This window comes from Tetrao urogallus (genome assembly GCF_951394365.1).
Source record: "Tetrao urogallus genome assembly, chromosome: 5".
Classification (NCBI taxonomy): domain Eukaryota; kingdom Metazoa; phylum Chordata; class Aves; order Galliformes; family Phasianidae; genus Tetrao; species Tetrao urogallus.
The window spans coordinates 38393889-38419788 of record NC_136818.1 but is presented as its reverse complement, the minus strand read 5'-3'; the positions used below and the strand labels follow the sequence as shown (position 1 = coordinate 38419788).

At 42.3% G+C, this 25900-nt stretch overlaps 1 protein-coding gene across 3 annotated transcripts in view; it reads left to right on the top strand.

Moving 5' to 3' along the window:
- The window catches only part of JMJD1C (jumonji domain containing 1C), a gene marked incomplete at both ends in the record, with an annotated part of 145629 nt that extends 127905 nt beyond the window's left edge, over positions 1-17724 (top strand). For all 3 annotated transcript variants that reach the window (XM_079536081.1, XM_079536083.1, XM_079536082.1), the window contains 15 exons: positions 539-753; positions 1353-1505; positions 4136-4225; positions 5590-5717; positions 5886-6099; positions 6545-6759; positions 7244-7522; positions 7909-8077; positions 8501-8591; positions 8686-8816; positions 9581-9703; positions 10745-10884; positions 12220-12396; positions 17160-17291; positions 17635-17724. In XM_079536081.1, the coding sequence (XP_079392207.1) occupies positions 539-753; positions 1353-1505; positions 4136-4225; positions 5590-5717; positions 5886-6099; positions 6545-6759; positions 7244-7522; positions 7909-8077; positions 8501-8591; positions 8686-8816; positions 9581-9703; positions 10745-10884; positions 12220-12396; positions 17160-17291; positions 17635-17724 (2347 nt within the window). The remainder of the gene's footprint in view (positions 1-538; positions 754-1352; positions 1506-4135; positions 4226-5589; positions 5718-5885; positions 6100-6544; positions 6760-7243; positions 7523-7908; positions 8078-8500; positions 8592-8685; positions 8817-9580; positions 9704-10744; positions 10885-12219; positions 12397-17159; positions 17292-17634) is intronic.
- Positions 17725-25900: the final 8176 nt, after the last annotated feature.

Genomic DNA, 25900 nt, shown 5'->3' with positions numbered 1-25900 from the left:
TGAATAGGATCACAGGAAAACCTTTTGTTATTTTAATGGTGGGAAATTAGCTGACACAAAAATGTCATCTTGTATTGGTGATTTTTCCTGCCTCGATAGACTTCGGTGTGGTGTTCTGACTCCTGTTTTCTGAGGTTGAGAGCAGTAGGATTGGTAGCGCTGTAAAATAGAGTCACTGAGTGATTGCTGTCCTAGATGCTGTAAAAACTAAAGGCGAGGTGTGGGTGGACCCAAACTTTAGGCAAACAAAAAAGACAACTTTTCTGTCTGCCATTTTAAAGCAGTAATAAATGTTACAGAGAGAGAATGAATAGTGAACTGAATCCAGTATGTGGTCTGCCTGAAAAGTTTCATATCTCCTTGCTGTTCGTTTTAAAACCATTTTTTGTGGCAAAATTCATTTTTTAAAGTGGGAAATATGACAGAATGGTAAAATAGAGAACGTTTACTTGTTTTAAGACATAAGGTAAAGTAGTAAGTAAAGTGAGCCACAGAATGTAATGACGCATGCAGTTAAACTGTTTGTTTTCATTTGTAGGTTATCTTTTAGTAAAAATGGAGTGGTTAGGATAGATGGTTTCTCCTCTCCTGATCAGTATGATGATGAGGCACTGAGTTTATGGACACATGAAAACTATGAAGATGATGAATTGGACCTGGAAACTTGTAAATATATTTTAGATATCATAGGGGACAAGTTTTGTCAGTTGGTAACATCCGAGAAAACAGCCATGTCCTGGGTGAAAAAAGACGGTAAGGGGCTCTCAGATTCTTTGTTCTCTGTGTTCTGCAGTTTTATTGAAGCATTTGCACTTGCTGTTCTGCCTCCTTCTGAGCACTTGCTTTCTATGGGGGTACATGGGGACGGGTCAGGAGCCTTCCTCAGCGGGCTGTGGAGCTGCAGGGAGTTCCCTCCTGGTGCCCAGGACAGGCACCTGCCTTAGCAACCGCCTTGCCAGCTCAGCTGTCTTGAGATTAAATGTATCCTGTAGGCAACAAGGTGAAAACCCAGCTTTCATTTCTTGGGAGTTAAGGGTATATTTGAAAGAAGGCCTTCATCATACTTGCAGTGCACATATGATGAGAGGGAATATTCTTTCTGTATTATTTTAGTCTTTGGTTTTGAATGCTTTAACCTCTTTGTAGTGTCTTGACACAAGCATTGATGGGGATGTCGTGTGATGCAGCTAAGGGAATAAACGTTGGTGGCCTATTTATGAAGGATCACTTTCCTTCTCCACGCCTGGTTGCATCTGAGGGGAAAATCACGAATGCTTCATTTATTAAGACCATTCATTCTGTGCTTTGCATTTAAATTTCCATCCTTTTATTCTGCTTATTTTGTATTTCAGCCAAAATTGCATGGAAGAGAGCAGTGAGAGGAGTCCGTGAGATGTGTGATGCATGTGAAGCCACATTATTTAACATTCACTGGGTCTGCCAAAAATGTGGATTTGTGGTCTGCCTAGATTGTTACAAGGCGAAGGAAAGAAAAAGTTCTAGAGGTCAGTTCTTTGTGAACCAGAGTGTGGTATATGCTGTTTGTTCTCATTTGTTACAAAGCTGCTGATCCATTAAGTGTAACTGACTTTCTGTAAAACATGAAGTTAGTACTTCTGTGTTTTGGTGTCTGTTAATTTCTCCTCTTTTTTTCTTTTTTGGTAAGTAAACATAGAATCATTCAGAAGGCAACTGATGAGGGGCTGCTTTAGGTCTTTATCCACTTCTCCTTTGTCTTGTGAGCATCGCCTTGGATATTGCTTGTGCCTGCCCCTCAGGGATGAATCTGGTTCTCCAGCTGCAGAACTCTCTTACCTCCTGTTTTATGATAGCTCCCTGCTGTTAGGGCTTGGTGTCAATGCTTTCTGGAGTTTTCTCTTCAGAAGTACATGGATTGTCATACTGACTTAGCCTACTTTCTTATTACTGAAATGCAAGACAGGAAAATATAGTTCACCGCGTATTTAAAATGAGTATTAATGGAGGTTTTAAAATTCAGCAGCCTCCACATACTCAGTTTGATCTAATTCCTGTGCTTTAATGGAAACGTCCACCTTAATGCGTGGTAAGGTGCAACAGGACTGACCGATTTCTGAGCAACCCAGCCTGATTGCAGCTGAGTTGGGGATGGTCTTGGAAGGTGGGTCTGGACATCAGCTCTCTGCCATGACATGGCTGCTCAGGCTGGTTGTTTGGAAGGGCTGCCTTCCCTGGATGGCAGGCATTGTGCCCTGGCACAGTCCTGTGGTGAGATGCTGTGCCAGAAAAAGATTCAAGTGTAATGCTGTTCTGAGAAGCATTTCCATGTTTGTCATAGCAACATAATGTCACATATGTGAGACGTTAGTAAAATAGTGTGCAAGTATTAGATGGCAAATCTTTAGTAAATTTAGAGATTCTCATCTGCTTTGTCCTTGGCTGTCAGCGAGGAGCCTCCAACGCTGTGGTTCTAAGAATTGCTCTGAGATTGTCATCGAAGTTTCTGGGGAATGAACGCTGGTGTTTTCCAACACTGAGAACAGTCGTTAATGCTTGAAGTATGGGAAGCTGCTCCAGCAGCTCTTAACTGGCTTAAGGCTGCGTGTGCACATATGTGTGCATTTGTCTGGTGTGGCTTGGGATATACTCTGAATATTATTTACCCTAGTGGGAACATGCAATCAGAGGCTTTTTATAGCACGTGTTATTCAGCCAGGAAAATGTTAGTAAAACCTCTTCAAAGTTTAAAAAAACAGGGTACAGAAGCAGGCTTCAGTCTTTCAGCAGGGAAGCATTTCTCTTTGCTGTTCATCACAGCATTACATGCAGAAGCAGAAGTATATCCTCCCTCTCTGCAGCTTTACTTCTCATGATACTGCAGGGTTAGTGTAGACCTTTACTTTGGCAGCCTTTCAAAGCTGAGAACCACCCACCCTTCTCTGTATAATACCACTTTATATTACAGCATTTTTCCTGGAACTGGTAGTTGTTTTTACAGTTGCTAAATGTAATGGAGAATACACTGGTTTCCCACTGCTTCAGCAGGAATGTTAGAGGTTCAAGTGTTCAATATTTAAGTATCTATCAATGACTTTTCTTATTACTTTAGAACATGAATGATTGTGTGTCTGTTTTCACCTTCGTACGGTTCCTGGCACCCTCAAGTGGAGTGCCACGTTATGGCATTCTAGTGATAAAATACGTTAGCTGGATACATGTGGCTGTGGTTTGGATTTATATTCATGTTCAGTTTTATATTTCAATGCGTTACAAGTTGCAGAAACAAGAAAATAGCTAACGGATTGAATGCTTGTGTGCAAGGAACACCTGGTAGGCTCTGTACATTACAGTGCAAAAAATAATGCTCTGAGTATGCTAAATGCATCTTCTGGTGTATTCAGCTTGTGCTGCTAACTACAAAAAGCAGAGCAAACTGGTGAAAAGTTTTGAAGCGTCTCTGAAAAGTAGTGGTTCTGTGGGTGGGATGTAAGGCTGGCAATGGAGAGAGAAACTGTGTTCCTTTTGCGGCCCAAAATCCCGTAGCAGATTGGTGACTGGCTGTCTGGCCAGACATTTCTCACTCTCATTCTTTCTCTATTGTCTTTACGCTGCACCTTTTTTCTGGCTGGGACAGAGCATCTCTCTCTCACTGGCTCATCCCTCCCTACTGCCCCAGATGATTTTCAACCAGCACATACAGGATGTGGTTTTACGGTTGCTTTAATCTGACAGAAATCTGTGATGCAACTTCCCTCTCCTTTGTGCCACCAGTAACTTTGATGTGGCAGTGTGTTCGCCCGAATCAGAACTTACTCACCTGTCAGTTGATCTTTCTAGCTTGATTGGCCCTCTCTGAGTCGCTGCCTTACAGTTGGCTGCTCCCTACATATAAAGTGGGTGTACTTTGAGGCTCTGAAGTTGTTGATGAGGGTCTGTGTTACTAATCTGGCTACTTCAGATTTCAGTAGTATTGTAAAACTGCTTGTTCTTTCCCTTATTTTGAGAAGATGTTGAATGCAAATATCTGTCACACAGAATACCAGTGCAAAAGGCTTTTACAGTGTGTATAGAACAGTGTTTCTAGGTAAAAACAATCAGAATACATTATCTCTGTGTATCATTTAAGCAAAGTAAAACAGTTGGGATTGCTTTACAGATAAGGAACTGTACGCCTGGATGAAGTGTGTGAAGGGCCAGCCTCATGATCACAAGCACCTGATGCCAACACAGATTATCCCAGGCTCTGGTAAGGCTACCTGTAAACAAGCAGGATGATGTTTTTTTTTCTCAGATCCTTCTGTGAAGACAGACCAGAGTGGTTTCTTGAAAATTCCCATTTTTCATTTAGAAACCTGCCAGCTGTGTCAAATCTTTGCAGGAAGGCAAATGATTCTGGTCTGCTGAAAGTGGTGATGAGAGGAGGAGCTGTAGGCTGACAGGTTTCTGAAGAGGTTTGGGGGACAGGCAGTGAGGGCACTCAGGGCATTTGCTGAGGCTGGTTGGTACCTTTCCAAAGCAGAATAAAGCAGCCAGAATGTGCTAGTAAATCTTAACTTCAGTGTTAAAAGAAAGTTTCAGAACAGTGCCAACAAAGAGCATTATGTGGCACCAATTCTTCAGAGCTTTGTTTCTCACTATTCATTTATCTCTGTGCAGTTTGTTTTTATACTTTTATACTGTGCAGTTTGGTTTTTTTGTCTCTCCTTGCCACTGAAGAAGAAATAAAAGATTCACAGTTCTGGCTGGACGTCTGCTTGAGCATCATCAGGCAGAAAGCAGTGAGGGAGCTTGTGATTAATGAAAAACTGGCAGTAATTCTAAAACAAGTTTCATGCAGAAGTGTGGTTAGATGCAGTCATTGCACAACTGTCTCTGTGATCTTCAGTAGCACTGATACAGAGCAAGGAGATGAAAACCCAAATGTACCTTTAAGCGTGTTAAATAAATTGCCAAGTTATTTTAAGCTGGAAATACAGGCACAGTTGTTTTTTTTAATGATTTGTTGCATGTTAGTTCAGGTAAAAATAAAGGTTGGTTGGATTCTATAATGTATTCAGATTGTGTCATTCCCCAGAACAGGTTCTGTTCTGAAACTGGCTTTAATTTTAAATTGTGAATGAACCGCTCATCTGGCACAAGTGAAGCCTGCTTGCATGCCTTCTGCTTTTTTGTTCTGTGCATATCTGTTACCAAACAGACTTACAGTACATGATCACATCCTAATTTTTTTTTTGTCCAGACATGGCTCACTTCAGTCTGTAGTTGGGCAGTTTTATTGAATGAAGCAGCGATGTGCCTGCTGACCAGTGCTGGGTGACTGACTGGCCTGCTCTGAGCCATGTGAGGGGAATGCGGAGGGGAGTTCAAAATACACAAGAGAGTAGAATGCACTTACTTAGTTCAAGGTCTCATCTCTTCCAGTGTGACTTTCATGGTAGATTGGACAGTCCTTATACAGTATTTTTGAGTGTTCGGCTATTAAACAAAGATAAATGGAAGTTTTTAAAAGATATGCAGGTAGCATTTTCAACTCTGCAAGCGTGTGTACTGTACAAAGGGCAGCAAAACAACTCACAAATGCTGATCATTTTCTTCTCAATTGTTTTCTAGTTTTGACAGATCTTCTGGATGCTATGCACAATATTAGAGACAAATTTGAAATAAAATCCCACTGTCAGTGTACTAGCAAGCAAAACATGCAAGCTGGCAAGCTCCCAGCAATGAACGGTGTGTCTCAGGTGAGTCTAAAATGTGTGTGCATGCACAGCAGTCTGTCTGGTACATGTGGATTTTTACATCTGAGCGGTGTCAGTGACATTTTAATTTGCATATGCAGTGGTTAGGTGCTGTCGTTGTCTTCTATATGCGTTAAAGCAAAGTTACACACTTAAATTTGTTCTTTACAGGTTTTGCAGAATGTCCTTAATCACAGTAATAAAATTTCTCTGTGCATGCCTGAGTCTCAGCAGCAGAATACCCCTCCGAAGTCTGAGACAAACGGCAATGCAAGTCCGAGGAGCGATGTCAGCACAGACAGCAAGCTAACGCCGCCCGAATCCCAGTCACCGCTGCATTGGTTAGCTGATCTTGCAGAGCAGAAAGCCAGAGAAGAAAAGAAAGGTACGGGTTTCATGTTGTCTTACCACATGCGTGATTTTGAGGCACCAGGAATAAGTAATTCAATTCATTAGGAATAGTTCACTCTATTTCTTGATTAGCAAGAAGAAAAGATGATACTGTTTTTCTCCATAATTTTAATCTAGAAACTTTCTCCCATTGGTATCAAAATCAATTGCCAGAAAAACTGCTAGCAGAATGCATGTGTAATGGGGCAGTATTTCCAGCCAGAGCATCTTTCATTTGTGACAGATACTCAGCTGTGTGTCTGAGGTGCTGAGGAAGGCGTTTTCATGGTTGCAGTGTTTGCACTTTGGAGGATCGAGTTCATTCCCTGTTGCGTTTTCTGGTGCTCTAGTGCCACAGCATTTTAACCACCACTATAAAATGCAGCATAACGGTGTCTGCATGCAGCAGTGTAAACTCCCAGTGATTATTTTTGTTTTAGAAAACAAAGAGTGTCCTTCTGGAAAGCATTCGAAGGAGGAGAAAGACCAGGACAGTTTGGAGTCCCAAAACTGTAAAAGCTCCCCTACTGCATCTCAGAACAATGAGCAGGGCTCAACCTTACGAGATCTGTTAACAACAACAGCAGGCAAACTGCGTCTGGGTTCTACAGATGCTGGTATTGCTTTTGCTCCGGTTTACTCTACGGGAACAGCAGTAAGTGCATGGGTTTTCCTTTGGGGTTTGAAAATCTGCAATGTTTGTTCTGGTATATTGTAATTCCAGCAGTCTGATAGCTGTATTGCTTTAGATAGTAATTTGTAATTAAAAATTTAGTACAGATTTCCTGAACGAACTGACAGTTATGCGTATATAAATGTGTGCACACATATTTACTTGAATGTAATGTGTGTGTATAGATAGATGCAGATAATTGGTACATGCTGAAGAAAATGTTTATGAAGTTAGATAAAACATTTACTTGGCAAAATAAAGGGAGATTATGATAGTTTGAGTTTTGTTTTACCTGTGTATTCCTAACCTGTTCCAGGTAAGAATGTTTGCAACTTCCCATAAAGGAAGTAGATAGCTGTAAGCTTTTCAGTGATAATGAAATGTTGTCATTCTGCTGCGGGGGGGAAAGTGTCACAATTCTATTTGTTTTCACATTTTTAAAACACACTTGTTTGTTTTCTAATAGAGTAGCAAGAGTGGAAGGACTATGCCAAACATTCTTGATGATATCATTGCTTCAGTGGTAGAAAACAAGATTCCGCCAAATAGAGCACCAAAGATGAATGTAAAATCTGAAGTAAAAGATGAGCCAAAGGAAGACAGAAAATGTATTCAGGATGATGGCAATAAGTTGTACAGTGATATTCAGTATTCTTGGATCTGTGATAAACATGTTTTGTGGCTCAGAGACCATAAAAACAGCAACAACTGGAAGCTCTTCAAAGAGTGCTGGAAACAAGGGAGGGTAGGTATTGGGCAGTTCTGCCTGTAAGATGACCTCAGTATGAAGTCTGGTGAAGGAGTTATGTTACAGCACAAAGTTTGCTTGTCTCCGTGTTTGAAAGTGTGGTGTTATCACATTTTAGTACAGTGGGCAAAAGTTAGTCAGCTATTATGCCAGGCATGTACCTTATGTAGTTCAAACTGAAATAAACTGCTAGTAATCAAGAAAGAATTATTGTTACAGAGATAAAACCATCAAAAATCTGTTTGATGCCTTGGGTATGGTTGGAAGTTTTGATAGCAGCTCAGTACAACCAGAGCCATCAGTGCATTTGTATTACAGTTTAATTGAAGGATGTGTTTTCTCCAGAAAGGATAAGTACTTTTGTTCTTTTTTTCTCTACACAGCCTGTTCTAGTGTCTGGTATGCATAAGAAAATGAACTTCAGCCTGTGGAAAGCTGAGTCCATTAGTCTAGATTTTGGAAACCAGCAAGCTGATATCTTGAACTGCAAAGACAGTATTATTTCAAACACCAACGTCAAAGAGTTCTGGGATGGTTTTGAAGACGTTTCAAGTATGTTATTTTGAATATATTATTCCATAGACTCTAAACACAGTCAGTGTTAGAAACAGTTAATAATAAACTTTATCGATCTTGAGGCTTTGAAGGAAATTTAATTTAAAAAGAAAGCTCTAGCTAATCTATTTAAAGGGAGTAAGTATAATGAAAGCTTGTGTTTTGTACCTTCGCAGAATTTGAGATACACTAACACACAATTTCCTAGGTTAGATGTTATTAAGAAACCAAACAGCATAACTGGTTCCTTACCTGGTTGAGTTTGTTTTGTGTTCTTTTCTTGAATCTCTGACTTAATAATCCCCTCTTTTATGTGTGAAGTCTTGCATAAGCAGGTTAATGTTACAAGCAATATTTTCATTGAATAAAGTAAAACACCTTCAGTATCCTCATTCTTAGTAATTCCTTTGTTACTTGCAGAACGACAGAAAGTAAAAAATGGAGAAACAGCTCTACTGAAATTGAAAGATTGGCCTTCTGGTGAAGATTTCAAGGCTATGATGCCAGCAAGGTATTTGAGTTTAACATTCAGATATTCTAGTTTCTGTTGATTTTTATCTCTACATGTAAATGACACAAATTCATAATTTTTTCCCTTTCTTCAGATATGAGGACTTACTGAAAAGTTTACCCTTGCCTGAATATTGTAGTCCAGAAGGGAAATTAAATTTGGCTTCTCATCTGCCAGGATTTTTTGTCCGTCCAGATTTGGGACCCAGACTATGCAGTGCATATGGTGAGTGTGCCCTAGAAGTGTAGCAGTTAGCTCTTCCCTTATCATTACAGAATGTTGTTTCATATTGCTTGATAAAAATCTGAGCATGATTGGAGGATAATTACTGACTGAATGTTGAAGAAATCCTTTACTGACTCACTTACTAACAGTGCCTCATGTACATCAGAAACATGAGTTTATATTCTTCTGCCTTTCTTTTCTTCTTCTCTTGTGCTGTTTGTTAGTCTCCTAAAGCATGTGAATGGTTAGTGACTTTAACACAGAGATCTCATCTTCAGCAATTCCATATGAGAAAATTCTTCATGAAGTATTAGTGTTTATAATCCCAGTCATAAACAAATGGCAAAACTTTTATCGTAATTTTTATCCGTATTGTACACTGTGCACTCAAAAATCTGTTCAGAAAATATTGTTTCCCTCAGACCTTCACCAGCTGCCCCTTCTTTCACAAGCAGACTTGTTCAATTCTGTCCTACAAATTGTTTTAACGGCACAAGAAAACAGATGTGATTTATGAGGACTGTGATATTAAAAAAAAAATCAGTATATCCTTTAAGATAGCAATCAAGGTGTGGATGTGAAGAACTGAACTGTGATAGTGATATGTAATGCTGCTGTAAGACTTTGTTTTTATGTCATTTTGAGTAAACATACTATATCTCTTAGAACTAAAATTTATTTATTTTTCTTTTGGGGGGTTTCCTATATATTCTTTCCTTTATATTGATCTTAATTTTACCTCAAATTTTTATCTTGTAACATAGGTGTGGCTGCTACTAAAGATCATGATATAGGAACTACAAATCTCCATATAGAAGTTTCGGATGTAGTGAACATCCTTGTTTATGTTGGCATAGCGAAAGGAAACGGAGTGCTTTCCAAGTCAGGTAAAGGCAGCTCATTGTAAGAGGTGTGAATAGGTGGAGTGATAAGTTGCTTTTTAAATTGACACTGCTTTTTTGAAGTGCCTGAAGCACTTGCCCAAATGTGGGAGATTCTTTGTCTCATGGAAGATTTGTCCACAGATTAATTCTATCTAAAATACATTGCCATTTTTGAATTATGGAATTGTATTTGAAAGTCTTCAGACTTGTATTATTACTGTTGTTATTATTGGTACTGTGTGTAAGTGCTGTACCATTCCTGAGCTGGGGCTGTCAGGCCTAATGGAAGTGCAAGATAAAGGACGTTGTTAGAAACTGCTACTTCTAACACTTATGTCAGGGTGATGTATTTGCCAAATCCTCAGTGCTCCCTTTGAATGCACTGTTTGCCTATTCAGTCTGGGCTGTGATGTCATTTTTCATCATTGGGGAGCTTAAATTAGTGTACGTCAGTCTTCTGTATGAGGTTCATTGCTTATGTGGAAGTCCTTCAATCACAGAAGTAGTTTTGTTTCCTCTCCTTACTCTGTTGTTTTCTGGTTCCATAATAGGCGAATGTGGGTTATGGGTCTGACTAACAGAAGTGCAGTCTAGGGTTTGCTGTCTTTTATTTGCCTTGTAAATGCTCGAAGCAAAACTTAGCACATGAGAAGTCTTGATTCTTGACTAGCTGTGCTGCTGAATGGTATTGAAGAAACAACCACTAACTGCAGAAAAAAAAAACTTCTTATCTTCTGTCTTTCTGGTCCAAGCCATGCTTGTTTATTTCAGGGAGGAGAACAGTTCAAGTAGGCAGATGTGTTTTGTAAAATTCAAGAGAGGTAAAAAAGAGTTGAAAGACTAAATGTAGGATTAAATATAATTACAGCACGTGTGTTCTACTAACTTCCTGAGTACAAAAAAGGAAGAGAAAGGTCATCCGGGTGCTTTTGTTGTATTTGCCAAACTTTCATCTGCGTGGTCTCACACGAGAAGTTGGAAAAGATGTTTTGTTTCAGCTCTGCCACTGTTTCACTCCTCAAAAAATTTTTTGTCAAACCTTAGGAGTACTGAAGAAGTTTGAAGAAGAAGATTTGGATGACCTCTTAAGGAAGCGGTTGAAAGATTCAAGTGAATTACCTGGTGCTTTATGGCATATTTATGCTGGCAAAGATGCTGACAAGATCAGAGAATTTCTGCAAAAGGTTAGATTTACAGGAGAACATGGAGATTACTTTTAACTCTTTTCTAATGTGCTGCTTTTTTTTTTTTTTTTTTTTTTTTTTTTAATTTACTAGTGTTTTCATAGTAACCCTTTTCTGAAATAGTTGTTATCAGATGCTGAAATACTTGTGAACAGTCCCAATAAAAGCAAACCAGCCCCTACAGCCCAGCAGCTTACCAGTCTTCATAAGGACTAGCCTTCATTAGCTCAGACAAAGAACAACATTCCTCATCTCTTAGTGAAGAGAAAAGCAATGGGGATAATATACACAAGGGCAGAATTCTGCAACATTAGCTACTGTGCAGATCTTCTTTATGCAGCATGTGATGAGCAAGTCAGAGCCAACTTAGAACCTCTCACGTTCTGTCTCAAAACGTAGGATGAATGTCTGCCACTGGCCTGCTGGCAGCAATCAGTGCCGTTACACAGAGATGCCATGTTGGAGGCAGTTTTCTGAGCCCTGCCTTGAGCATGTTTTTGTGTTCTAGAAGACAGTCTTGATGGATGACCTAGAAATACCAAAATATCACTGAAGCAGTTGGTCATGGGAGAAATCTACAAAAGAAGCTTTTTCTCTTCTACTGTGGCAGTAATTTGATGAGTTTTAGCTGCCTAAACTAAAGGGCTCTGTAAATGAGCTGGAGGCCAGTGTCTCTACTGCAAGTGGGGAACGTGTAAGAAATGTAGCAGAAAGATTCTCTTGGACTGTATGCCTGGGTTTCAGTCCCACGGGAGCTGTCCTCTGGTGACTCGAACATTTGCTCTTTGACACGATGAACTGTGGGAGAAAATGAGCACTAGTGAACAAAAACACAGCTAATTCCAGGAGGCTATGAATTATACATCCAATCTTTTCTGCTTATTCAAAAATGTGATGCTCGTGAAGTAGACGATGGCCTTTCAGTTTGGCAAAGAGAGCTGGGAGTGGCTGTGGTGAACAGACTGGTAAATGCAATGGAATAGGTGGATAATGGATGTTATTTGTAGTTTCTTCTACCAGAGCAACTAAGGGACATCGTGAAACTCTGGGAGCAGCAGACTTAAAACAGAAGAGGCACTTTTAGTTATGATGGATGGATTGGATATGTCTTATTTTTTTTCTGTAGTCACTATGATTCATTAATTAGCAATTGATTGAGGTGATGCTTGTTCCCCTGTGTTTAACTTAATAAGAAATGGTTGTTGCAGTACCACTGTGTCAGGAAGTATTTTTTTCTTTTTTAATGTCAATCGTGAATGGTACTGTTTTTGTAGGTAACCTGCAAATGTTCAGCTTCTTTTAAAAGTCACTTTGAGATCTTTTCTGTACTTACAGATAGCAAAAGAGCAAGGCTTAGAAGTTTTACCAGAGCATGATCCAATTCGTGATCAGAGTTGGTATGTGAACAAAAAACTTCGCCAAAGACTTCTGGAGGAATACGGTGTAAAAACCTGTACGGTTATTCAGTTTCTTGGTGATGCTATTATTCTACCAGCAGGAGCCCTTCATCAGGTAAAGTACTCACGTTAGAAGACATGCAGAATTAAAACACATAAATATCATACAATAATTCAGATTTTGTTCTCTTACTGGCAGCTATTACTGCATAGGAATGCTCTATAAACTTTACCAGCTCGTACAGATAGCTGCTACTAGCAAAGAATTTCAGCACTTGATATGTAAACTGTTTGATTTTTCCTTCGAAATGAAAGAGTGTTCAGATTATTAGTAAACCCCCCTTTTCCACGTGTCATTTCATTTGCAAATTTTCTAAATAAACTGGTGCTAGTTAAGACAATGTTAGGTTAACTTCCCTGACCTACCTTAGATTTACTTGGGCTAGGTAAACCCAAGGTTAACTTAGCCCTGGGGAGGCAGGGAAGGAACCCAAATAGAGGAATACGTGGATGTCAGGTGTCGTCTTGTTTTCTGCCTTCAGCCACAGGGGAACTGTGGAGAAAGCTTAGGTGTAATTAGCAAGGCGGTTCTGCAGCAGAATTTGGGTGATGGTTTTCCACTGCACAGTAAGTTCCTTTGTACACAGAAGGTACATCAGTCAGCAGCAGCTGACTGCAGCAGCTTTCCTTGCCATCAGAAAGAAGCAGCAGTTTAATTTTGGCAGCAGCTAGTCTGATCCTATTTGCAGTTCTGTAATAAGAAGTATTACCAATAGAGCACCTCTGGAGAAACAATATATGGATTTGTGTAGCAAGCTTTAGTCCTCAGCACATACATTTTCTTACTTTGCTATTTTTGTCACCAAAGAATTTTTCACCAGATGATTCTCTTTGGTTGTTCCTTCCCCTGTTAATTTTGTCCTGTTAAAACAGGAAGTGGTGCCTGCTCCATTGCTGCTTTCCTGTCTGCCAAGCACCACAATTAGGTGGCTGACAATCAAGGAGTGAGGAGCGTCCTCATCCTGCAGTAGGGGTTGTAAACCATGTTGCTGTTAACGGTTTATCAGTGATCTGCTCTTGGGTTCAAGCAAGGTCAGGCCTTTCTGAAGGCAGCGCTGTTTGGTTGCTGATCTGCAGAGCAGCTTCCAGCCACCATCTCTTTGGAGCACAGAGGGAGCAGGGCTTGCTATGCTGATGCAGTGTAGTTTTCTGTGCTTAAAAACTGAAAATAAGAAAATGACATAGCAGTGACTAATGTCAAGTCCCCAGTCTTATTGGCCTTGGAAAGCAAGAAGTCCCTTTCCCAGACTAGTTTCCTCTGTCGTCTTTCTCTTTAGGTGGGCTTCACGTGATGGTATGTTGTGGATTTGTTTGTGCCAAAGATGTGCCAGATGATCTGTGTGGATTTGTTTGTGCCAAAGAAAGTGAGAGAACCCAAATTATCAGATGTTGGGTTGCAGATTGCCTTTCCCCATGCTATGCTCCAGGGGCTGGTGATTTTAAGCCTTTACAGAAGGGTGAAGGAATGTCTGGCTTGTTGGTATTCTTAGCTTTGTTAGGCTGTAGTGATTTGTATTCCCAGAGTCAGTAGGATTTGTATTGTCTTCTCCATTAACCTTACTCTGATCTCTTGAAACAAGGGAGATCATCCCAGATACAAGACTGAAAGGGGAACCCACAGAGAATCATAAACATACAGAGAAAATTGTTTTATAAAGCACGAGGCATTTATATAAGGCACACAATACAAAACAAGACTGTTCCAGGCTTCACTGCAGTCTGTAGGTTTCAGAGCCAAAAATAAGACCACTGTTATCTTTATCTCCTTGGCTTCAAACTCCAGATTGCTTTTGAAGTGGTAATGCTCTAGCTTCTGGCACCAAGGAGTTAATAACATGGTGTTTTTAAAACCTTAGTGGGTGAAGCTGAGAACCTTTTCATCTTCAGTAAGTTCCTGCGAATCTGCCACGTAGGAGGAAATGAAAGCATCGTGTTCTTTCATGTACGTATATGCTGCTCTATATAAAGATGTATAAATACTGACCTTAGGGATCAGTACCAACACTTCACACATACAAAATGCATTTAAACACTTAAAAATAAGTCTGAACAAGAATATGTACCAGGTTAAGTTTACATGTTAAGCATTTCAGGTTTACATGTTAAGTGTTTTAGATTTACATGCACATAATGAATCTTTAATAGCTAAAACTGGGTAACAGTTGATAGTGAATTTGGTGGTAAATTAACATTTTTATTTTTATTTGCTCATCTGCAATGTTGTGGAACAGAGGAAATGAGGCCAGTGCATGGAGGTAGAGAGCCCATTTGCCTGTGATTGCTGTGAAGTGTAGTCAGACACTTTCATCCTGGAACCAGTTGGGTTTCTTGTCTCATGTTTCTGACTGCTGCCCTAGAATTTTTCAGCTCGAATGTGGCAGAGGTTGTTCAGATTTTTTTGTTGTCTTTCCAGCTTCTGTGGATTTGCATCTGGCTTAATTTGTTGTTGGTATTTTATGGTAGCATAAACTGTTCCTTTTGCTTCCTTTAAAAACAAACCAAAAAGCAATAGCATTGGACTGGTCTCTGTATGGATATGTCCTTGAATATACCTTGAGTCTTGCTTGGTAGGTTTGTATCTTTCTTAGCTGTACCAACAGGGGATCTCTTTCTTTCTCCAGCGCTTGTGACAGGAAGCCCTCAGCTCTCTGGCAAGCATTCCTAGCTGAAACGATGGCTTTGTAGTTGTTCTTTTGAAAGATTCCACCCTTTCTGTGGCTCTGTACTGAGTCATCCTTTGTCACAGTCCTCCTCCAGGGATGCCTCTCTGGTCTTAGTTTCGTGATACCCAAATTTGCAAAATACTGTAGTGATAAATTGAAAGATAGCACTGCTTGAGTCAGTTTAGACTAAATGCAAAAATTGCTCATAGTAGAACAGGTTATTATAATGTTTTTTTTTTATAGCTGCATTATCTTGATTTAACAGCAGGATTATACATTGTATAATAACCTGCTGCAGGTAGTACAACATCCTGGAGATGTTCCGATAAGCAGGGATGACAGGGCCTGGGGCTTGTGTGTGCAGAGCGTGAGCTGGGGGCTCTGCATGAGGACAGGATGGGGGCAGCTGAGAGCAGGTCAGCCCTAGTCCTGTGCTCCTGCCCCGCTGGTGCTCCGGGATGGCCAAGGGGATCCCATGGGCAGGGGGTGAAGCTGTTCTGTGAGCTTGGCAGGAACTGACAGGCATGGGAGTGTTGTCATCCTCACCCTGTGGGCCTCAGGGGAGTCGTTGCTTGTGTGTGTGTCATTCTCAGTCAGTATCCTAAGTGCATACAAGTAGAACTGCCTGTGGGCTGTCGGGAGCATTCCTCTGTTAGCAGGCAGGCAAGGTAAAATCTGCCTTCCCCTGAGATAAGGCACTGCCTGGGAAGAAGGCGTAAGGCACAGCAAAATGAGTGATGTAACAGCAGCAAATACTGTCAGTTCTGTGATGGAGGGAGACTGAATTAGTAACATCTTGTCTCAGTGAGTAGAAAGTGAAAGAGCTGGGTGGGATTTGCATGTGGCAAAAAGCAAAACAGGGACGGGTATGGACTTGAAATGGGTGAGAAGCCTGCAAGGGAAGGGGGCTGGAGTCAGCCGCCCGCTGTACAGCGCAGAGGTTTCTCCTGCAGCTCTAGCAAGTTCCCTGAGCACCAATGGGCGCCTCTGGGGGCACCTCTGCAGCTCTTTTCCTCACCTACGGCTTCTGCAAGTGGGAAGCTGAGGCCGTGTGGCATCCGCAGAAGGGAACAGTTCACAATTCTGCTGTGGCTTTTTATGAGGTGGCAGAAACCTCACGTAATGCTGCTGTCAAGCTACGTCACTCTTCAGGATTTCACCTGCAAGCTGCCTTATAAACCAGGCATTGTTTTTGAAGAATAACTTTAAAATGATGTCCTCAGCTGTGTAGGTCCCAAAGGTTCATTGAATATCAGGCATCACGACAAAAACTTGGGGTTGTACATCAAAAACACCTTGGTATTGCTAGATGTGGGTTTAAGATCCCTGGAGCTCTTATCAGTATGGAGCAGGGTTGGGACTGTTTGCTGCAGTAGCAGAGGCAGCCCTCCCGACACCTCAGAATTTGGTAATTTTGCAGAATTGAGCTTTCACAACTTGATGAGTGGCTGTTAGAATCTGAGGAGAGGAGAGTGCTGATGTGCTGAAGAAATGGTACAAGTTGTGGAGGTCTGGGGATGAAACGCTGTAGTATATTTGTTGGAAGAAGGCAAACAGGAATTGACATCCAGGGCCCAACCAGGGAGCGTGTTTTCCCATCTCTTGCCTCTCCAGATGGGACCTGGTGGCAGCAGATGCTGTCTGTTTCTCTCCTAGACATCTCTTCTGTAAAAGCAGTGGTTAAAGGAAGAAGTGCTTTTTGCCCTTCTGGACGTGCCCTCTGTTCATGGCTATTTTTTTTCCTTTGAAATATACTGACTTGCACTTCCTTTCCAGTGAGCACAGCAAGTTCTGCCTGGCAGTTCAGGCACAGCCCCAGTGTGTGTGGGTGCCTGAGGTGCTGGTCCAATGCCCAGTATGCTGCTCTGGACGTGGCCGTGCAGTGATGCTGGCAGCAGCAGAGGGGGGAATAGCACAGGAGGGAATGTAGAGCGAATGTCAGAGCCAGCTGTGGGAAGAAGCACCAGAGCGGAGGCAAATGTGCGTTGTCCCAGGCGTAACTTTCACCAGAAGCCAACTTGTTAAGTCTGAGTTAATTGCTCTCTACATTAACAGCATAAAGGTGCTCTTTAGTCTGAGAAGCATGTGATCATGGAGTAGAATAGAGTAGAGTAGAAAGCACTAACAGTAGCCATCCTATTTTTATTTTGGATAGGTGCAAAATTTTCACAGCTGCGTTCAAGTAACCGAAGACTTTGTGTCTCCAGAACATCTTGTACAGTCGTTTCACCTAACACAGGAGCTGAGGCTGTCGAAGGAAGAAATCAATTATGATGATAAACTGCAGGTAGGAAATGACTCCTGCTCTGGGAGGTGAAGGCAGGGCGTGCTGGGGCTCATTGAGGTGCGGCACAGCCGTGGAGATCCCTCCTTGCTGCTGTTCACACAGAATAACAATGAGCAGCAGCGGCAGCGCCAGGGGGTGTAAAGGACTCTCCCTGGAGTTGCTGCATATATTTATTTATTTCACATTATGTTTTAGAATGTGGAAAAAGGTGTTTCCTTTTCCTCTGACTTGGTTCTTCAGCCTTCTTGTTTTTTTAGAAATCTACCCAGCTTAGTCCTAACTGCATTTACGTGTAGGATGTCCTGAGGAGCGGGTCTTACTAAACTGTCTGATGTTCTTGCAGGTTAAAAATATCTTGTATCATGCAGTTAAAGAAATGGTGAGAGCTTTGAAGATTCATGAAAGCGAAATGGAAGATATGGAAGAAAACTAAGCTCTCGCTGCTTTTTTGTGTTAATGGCAAAAAAAGGGGTTATTTTTTCTAATAGACGAACGGTATGCACACTAATTAAAGCTTCACAAACCATCAGTGCCAAGAAAATGTAGTCATCTTATTGGTAATGACACTGCAACGGTAGAGCTTCATATCACAGCCACTGTGACTCTGTGTTAGACTTGCAAACAACAAAGCAGCGTTCTGCTGTCCTGTATTATAATGTACATGAAGTTTGTTAAATGTTAAAGATTTAAGATGATGTATTTATTTTTGGAAGAAAAAAAAAAAACAAACACAAAATTCTATGCTATATTGTTGATCAAATGTAAATGTGACTTGTACAGTTTGCTAAAATAATTCTGATATTTTTCACTACATTGAGACAGTTACTGTGAGAGTAGGACACAAACACCAGCTATTGCCTGCATTTGGGATCTTGCTGAGTCCGCACAGCAGTCATGTCATAATCTGAAAATTACTGCCAAATAATTGTAAACTTTGTAAAATATAAAGTATATAAAGTAGATATTAAATACAGACACTTCAGTATTTTATTGAAGCTATTCAGTGTACAATTAAACGTTTTCAAAAGGTGTAATTTATTTAAAAATTGTCTCATTTTGGTAAAATTTATGTGAACTTTTAAAGCTAAATATTAAACTTAATATGCTGTGTAAATATATACATATATACATTCAATGATGTATTTTTTTAAAACATTGGCTTGCTTTAATTTGTTAAAAGTGCAAGTGTTACACATGCTTTGTACATTGAAGTTGAAAGGGGTTTTACATTTTCCATTAAAAGGGCTTTATCAGATGTTGTCTCGTGTTCATTTTTTGTTTGTGGCATTGCTGTGACAGCCCGAGTTATTCAGTCCCAGGAACTGCTGATGTGTCCACTGCAGTGAAACAGAACAGAGGCATTCTGTGTGGCTGCTGTGCGCCCTTCTGCCCTCTCTGGGTTAGAAGCAAAACTGCCAACGGAGCGCTGCAGCACAGCCCCGGGGCTGAGCCAAAAAGCGCCTCGGAACAAAACAACTCAAACATTGCTTACGTTCTGTTTTCAGTAATCCTGCACGTTATTTGGGTGAAGGGGGAAAGGAATTTTTAGAGGACATTGTTTTTAACAGCATCTTGGCTTTTTGCAGTCCAAGTAATAGAGCAAAGTTTTGTTTTTTTTTTTTTTAATTATATGTTTTTAATTAATAATGATGAATATTCTTAGGCAGAATTCTGCAGAATTCTGGTTCTTTAGGTTGGTCTGAAAAGTTGGAATTGTACATCAACTTGTATCATGATTTGAATTAGCTGAACATTCAGATTCCTGTGTGAAATGCTGGAGGCAGCTGTATGCCACAGCAGGGCAGTCAGTGTCCTGCTCCCAGTGCCAAGGAGTCTGACAGGATTGGGGCATACAAAAAGAAGTTGCATATGAATTACCTGAAGATAACTGAGATACAAGATGTGAGGGTCCACAAGTAAAGTTCCTTACTGAACTGGTTTGAACTTGTTTGAAGTTGTTAAGAGAAATATTGAGGATAACAGTTGCAGCTGATAGCCTGGTTCACACGCAGTGTGAACACCTTATCTCATGCTGTGTGCTGTGTGTAGCACAGAACCATATTGTTAGCTGCACTTGGAGTTCAGAATGTGCAAATGAGTAAATTTTTATCTCAAGCCCAAACGTTTTTTTTTCCTCGAGTTTTGGTGCGGTATTTTAAACATCTGTAAGATGTGTGAAGACCACTGAAATGTGCCTTCCTGCTGCAGAGCGTCAGGTCCCGTTCCCCCCCACTTATTTTTCCCACACAAAGAGCACTTGTTAGGGCACGGCCTGAGGGCTGTTGAATAGAATTGCTCATTTCTTTGGTTCCTGGCAGAAGGTGTCACGTCGCTGTCTGTCCTGGTAAAGCCTCGGGCTCCCTGCTCTGCTTTGAATCGTGCCAGGTGCTTCCTTGTCCCAAAGTGCTGTGCAGGGAGCACCCAGGCGCTTCTGGATGTCTGAGCACTGGCCCCGAGGGAACTGAAGGCTGCCCTCATCCTGCACAGTTCTGACAGTGCCAGTCCTCATCTCTGCTCATGTCCAGTGAATCGCTGAGCAGTGGCTCATTCTGATTTCCAAGTGTCACTGCTCAAATTCTTTGTGACCACCTGTTCCTCTTCCATGTCTGTTTATGAATCTGTAAGTATGTGAGAGATGTTAATCCATGAGAACATGTGGCTGAAACTGGTAAGAAACAGCAAGAATCCTCTCAGAGAGAAAGATCAGAGAGATGGACAGGTTTGAAGACAAAGATCTCACTTTGGAGAGATGGAACGGATGGGATCAAGCTTCAGTGCTGAGTGAAATACTGCACAGCCCCACCAGGGTTAGTAGATCTTTGCTGCTTTCTTAGCAAAGATAAGTTGATAAGATCAGAAAAAGTTTCAACTGCATAAATAAGACCTCTCTGTAGAGCCACCATAGATTAACTCTCCATTTGATTTGCTTGGAAGAGTTTATGTGAAGTAAATTGATACAGTAGTTATGCTAGAAGTACAAAGACTTGTGGTTAATGGGTATATCTGATAGATTCGCACTGTAAAAACCTGATGTGTTTTGCACGTTATTTGCAATGTCCTGATAAACTGCCCTCAACAGTGACGGTGTTTCCCCATAACTAAAGGCAGGGAAGATGCCAGAGAACTGAACAAGGAAACATGGCACAAACTGAGCACAACAGGGAGTGCTGTAAAGCGCTTTGTACTATAGCGTAAAAAGCCTGAGTCACGTGCTGCGCACTGCATTAGCCACAGAATTAGACCACAGAAAGTGTTGAAGGTTATGGCTACTCCCAGTGTGAGCAGTATGAAAGGCCAAAATTCTGTTCTTTTGAATTGGTATCCCAAATTCAGCTTTTTCGTGTCTTAAGATTTCTGGCTCCTTCACAATGAAGTTGAGCTCCTGGCTGCTATACAGGAAATGAGCGCAGGAAGCGGGGTTAGTGTTAGGCTTATGGCCAGAGCCAAGCGGGATTTTCAGAGCTGGTGTCAGGGCCAGGGGGATGTTTTCAGATCAGTTTTTTTCCTTTTGGCCATTTTTGTGTTCTGTAATTCAGTATTGGGTGTGTTTTCTCTTTTCTAAAATCTTTTTAGGAAATTTTCTGGTCTCTAATATTTTAATGCAGCTGAAGAATTCAGTGATAGCAGACACAGCTGTTTGAGTGCAGAAATGTTTTCATCCATCTTCTAGAACAAGAATATAAAGTACTATTGTCTTTTACCAGCTTCCCATTCAGATCAAGCTCTGTCTTGATCTACTTTATCCTCTGTGAAAGTGATTTTTTTTTTTTTTTTTTTTTGCCCTGTGAAAGTTCACATCTCATCATCCTCTCCCCATCCACCCTTCTTACCTCACCCCTTCCAGCTCCTCACTGCCATCCACTGTACAGACACACATTAAAAGAGCAGGGAACATTCTTCCTGTTGTAACTGCAGAGGTAATGAACAAATAAGTGATCGGCACAGAACAAAGTGGGCTGCCGTGATCTGAGCTGTTTCAGCATGGGTGGATGTCTGCATACATTTCAGCTCCAACAGAAGTTACGGGGTTGCTGGAATTGCCAGCAGTGAAGCTGTTCCCTGTTACACATCAGGCAATACTGGGCTGTGACAATCTGATGTTAAAATCTGTTTACTCTTGCAGTTTGACGGAAATTGCTCAGATCTGTGTAAGCCAAAGCTCCATCTGATCAGCACTACGTTCTCATGCTCTCCGACCTTCTCAGTAGGTGGTAATTCTGTTCATACTGTCTCCCGTGACATCTTGTGAAGTCATCTCTTGCTCTCACAACTGACAACCTTCTCCGCCCAGTGCTCATAACTGGGAATTTCCCTTCCTTCCTCCTTCCACAGCCGCTGTGCCCCGTTCTGCCACTTTCCCGTGCAGGATGTTTGTGCTCTCCCCCACATCCGCACTGGATGTGCTGCCTCCTCCTGCTACGACTCACACTGAGGCTTTGCAATGCTGTTCCCTCCTAACCCCCAGCCCTGCCTCAAAGAACAACGTCAGCTCTCCCACGTCCCGCCCTTTGACTCTTTTTTCACAGGAGTGCAGGTCCCCTTTGGTTTCCCTTCTCGGCCTTTTTGTTCCCATGATGCGCGTGCCCCATGGGGCCGCAGGGGCTGCTCTGATGCGGTATCCACAGCCACATCCCTTCTTTCCATCTCAGCGGGGTGACCAAGGAAACTCTGACTGAGGGGCAAACGATCCATAGCATCAGACGTAACAGACTAACCTCTGTGCTTTTTCATTTGTTTTTGTAGGTTTTGAAAAGGAAGTTACAACCTATATATAGCTGGTAGGAAAATGTTGCCTCAGAGCAATGTGTTTTACCTGATGCATTACAGCTGCACTTTAAACACGGACCTCTCTAAAGCAAAGTGGTAGACAGAGAATTTTTGTTGTTGCACATCAAAGCAAACATTCTGGGCACCTTTCAACCATACCACATGTTGTATTCTCTGTTGCTTTCTCCAGTCCTGGGCCATGTGGTTTATCATAGCTCTGTGCTTCCTTAGTGGTATTACAGTGTCGGGTTAGTAGCTCCAAGGCAGGAAATCCTGTATTTGTACAGCTCTGAGGATTTCACGTTGTTTGATCTCAATATTGCCTTAACTCACGCAGCAAATGGTCCAGGGCCTGGGCAAGGTTAGGTTTCTTTGGATTGCAAAACAAAGATTGGAGAGAAAGGCAATGGGGGAAGACAGCCATAGCATTGGGGTTTTAAGAAGCAATGCACTTCTGTATGGTTAGGCCCCATGTGTCACATTCAGGCAGAAAGATCTTGCAAATGCTGCCTGGACTTTCCGTGATTTGGGGCACCACACTGCTGCTGATGCCTTTTGGATAGTTGTACTGATTGACTTTGTTTTATACTGTATGTTTAGTTATAATAAGCAAGGGATTTTATTATCTATTTTCTGGCCTGCTTTCATTTCATATTTTTAAAGAACTAACTTTCAATATGTTCTCTTAAAACAGGGAGGATAGACATGAGATAAATCTGGAGTTATTTCAAGCTGTATCAGAGAGATGCTGTATCTGCCCAGCTGCCATCACCTCTCTGCAAAGCTCAGCTCAGGATCAGGTCTATCACAGCAGTCTCTGGTGCTGGGAGCTGTGGATGGCTGAGGAGCTGTTGCTGACACGAGGACAAAGGATTTTAGGACCAGAGATGTCCTGATAACAGAAGTGCTCTCAGAGGAAGAGGTCACCACATCCAACTTTCCTTTTATGTAAGACCAAAATGTAAAACCCATGCTGCTACATTTTGGGTTTAGCTGTCATTTTAAGTACTGCTTAAATCTGCGGTCTGGAGATTTAACTCCCAGGAGGCTCCACGTTGCCTCCCAGCTGCTGTTCCTTGGTTTCCTCTTTGTGGGGTATATTCAGGGTCTGGGTAATTGCATGTTCCGCAGTGCGTATGTTGGCTGCGTTCAGCAGGGATAACACTTCTGTGCTCCAAAACAGAGTGGTTTCTGCGGTAAATGAAGGCTATGAATAGCAGTCGGTGTCTGGACACATGCTTAAAATTGGTCCTTGGTGAGACACTTTGACATAATGGACCACAGGGTTTTGTTTCATCCTATAAAACAATACTGATCCAGTTTAAGGCCCATGGGAACCTTTCCACCGGCTGTGCAAGGCTTTGGTTACTTGCTTTATGACCGTTTGTAACCTCACACGGTGTTGCTGCTGCCCTAACTCATGCAGTTTACTTCACTTACCGTATGTGAATGCTGTACTCGTTATCCTGCACAAGCCGGGGGAGAAGCCCGCTGCCGCGGCGACAGCCGGGGACGAGTGGGGCGGGTGTTCCGGTTGGAGCCGCGCGGCAGCGGGCGCCCAGCAGAGGGCACCGGAACGCCGCAGCCGCCCCAGGAGCGGGAGGGCCGGGGGGACAGAACGGCCCTCTCGGGCTGGGGAGCACAGGTTGAGCCGCTGCTGCGGGGAGGGAACGCCCCGAGCGCTTCTGGTCGATGCGAGCAAACTGAAAAGCAACGGTTATTTAAAGCGGTTCTCAATGGCTGGGGCGCGAGCTGGTTGCAGACAGAGCTCGAGAATTTCCTTAGATCCACCACCGTGCACCTATCAAACTTGCTCTCTCATAGTATTCCTTATAAAACATCTGTCATTGTTTAAATACACCACATGACCGCTCATGTACTGAGTACAGACTGAACAGTCCCTTACTTAGCAAAACCACAATATTTGGTCTTACTCCACTCACTCGGCTTTCTGCCTGGAACATAAAGCACTTTTATAGAGAGAAGTCGGCTGTGAGATGTTCTCACAAATGTCTCGTGCTGTCAGAAGGGAAGGCTCCATCTGCTCCCACCCTGGCTCTTTGCAGGGAAGGCAGGGCGGAGGCTTGGGCTCTCCTTCCAGCAGGAGCACACAAGTTGGGTGCCAAGCCATGCTGCGACCTCAGAGCTATCATCTGCACCATGTTCAGGACAGGCCGTGCACTGCACAAGAAGCAGTTTTCCCCATGGGCCATGTAATGCCAGCTGTGTTCACACTGCTGGAAGGCCTGTCCTATCACAGAGAATGTGACATCCAGTCTTGGTACTGCACCACTCATGGGAATAGAAAACTGTCAGTGTTAAACCATGATGCCCTAAGTTTGATTTCAGCAGCATTCTTGTGTACAGTGGGTGGCACACTGCAGAAATAAACAAACGGTTGAACTGCAGAAGGAAGAAAAGTGCTAGCAACATGCTGCAACTTTTGGAAGTGGAGATTGCTCCTTCTTGGATGTTTTCCTACAAAGCAGCAGCTTCCTTCAGATCTGCTGTTCTGCTTATGCAGCAACAAGAAGGGACAAGTGGCCACATTATAACACCAGAAGGCAGAGCATGCTGTGACCCTGCCCCTCTGTAGAATCCTGATCCTTCAGCAGGGGCAACCAGGCTGCAAATTGCTTCCTACTCTCCTATCCCTGCTGTCTGCAGGCAGCTGAGATGTTTGTCTATAGCGAACAGCCCTGGCAGTGCCATGAGATGGGTGCTTGCTTAAATAACACATTTTCTCCCTGTGAACATATACCATTTTCTTCGCTTTACATTAACAAAATCAGTGTGCTATACTGCTTGACAACCTTAGCAGCTGGGCAGGCAGCAGGTGACAGCAGAAATCATCACCTGCCCTTCTTCGAGAGCACCAGGCTGGGGACTGGCCAGAACAGGTTACCTCATCACCACTGCTCTTCAGGATTGTGCGCTGCAACTCTTGCAATACCAGAGTAACTTTTTTCCCCGCAGGAAGATGAACTGCCTGCTGCAGTTCAGTACAAGGGACTTCTTACCTTTCTTCTCTAGCTTTTCCTAGCCTGAAGTCCCTACGTCCTTTCAAGCAAGCAACGCAACAGCCCAAGTACACAGAGACATGGGGAGAACTGCACAGCATAAGGTGCCCTTGCTGTACTTCACACGTATTCTGGAAAAACAAAAGCAGGCTCAGAAAGCAAGCTTACACTGTAACAAGAAGAACTTAAAACGAATTGGCTTGCAACGCTCAATGCTTCTCATTAATCAGTAACAGCTAAAGTTAACTAATGCCTCCCCAACCCATGGCTCCCTCACCTCCCTCCAGCAGGAAGCCTGGACCCAGGGCATAACCAGTGCTGGCCAGGGCTGGCTAATGCTGTGGGCAGCCAATGCCCACCTCGGACACCAGCTGCCACATGCTGTGCACAGCCCTCACAGCATCATTTATTCTGCTCCCAGCAGCCTGGCTCTGTGCAGATACACAGTACTGCTTTCTCTGAGCTTTCCCCTATCTGCTGGTGTTAGAAGCAAGCTGTTAGCCAAGTCACATTATGTACCAGCACGGCACTCTGAGTTCATCCCAGCTTTCCAGTATCTGCTGATGGATGAACACAGAACTTCAGGTGTACACTGTGTACTAACATCATTAGTATAAATTTGTTTTTATACCCCCCAACATCTGCACAGATTAACACATGCTCGGTGTCAGAACACCTTGGTTTTTATTTTCATATCCTTTTTGGATCAGGTTAAGCTGTAAACAATTTCTTTTTCAATCAAATACTGCCAGCTTGAATTACTTCCATTCACACATCACCAAAAACGAAAAGGGTATTTTTCCTTAAGTATAGATTTCTTTT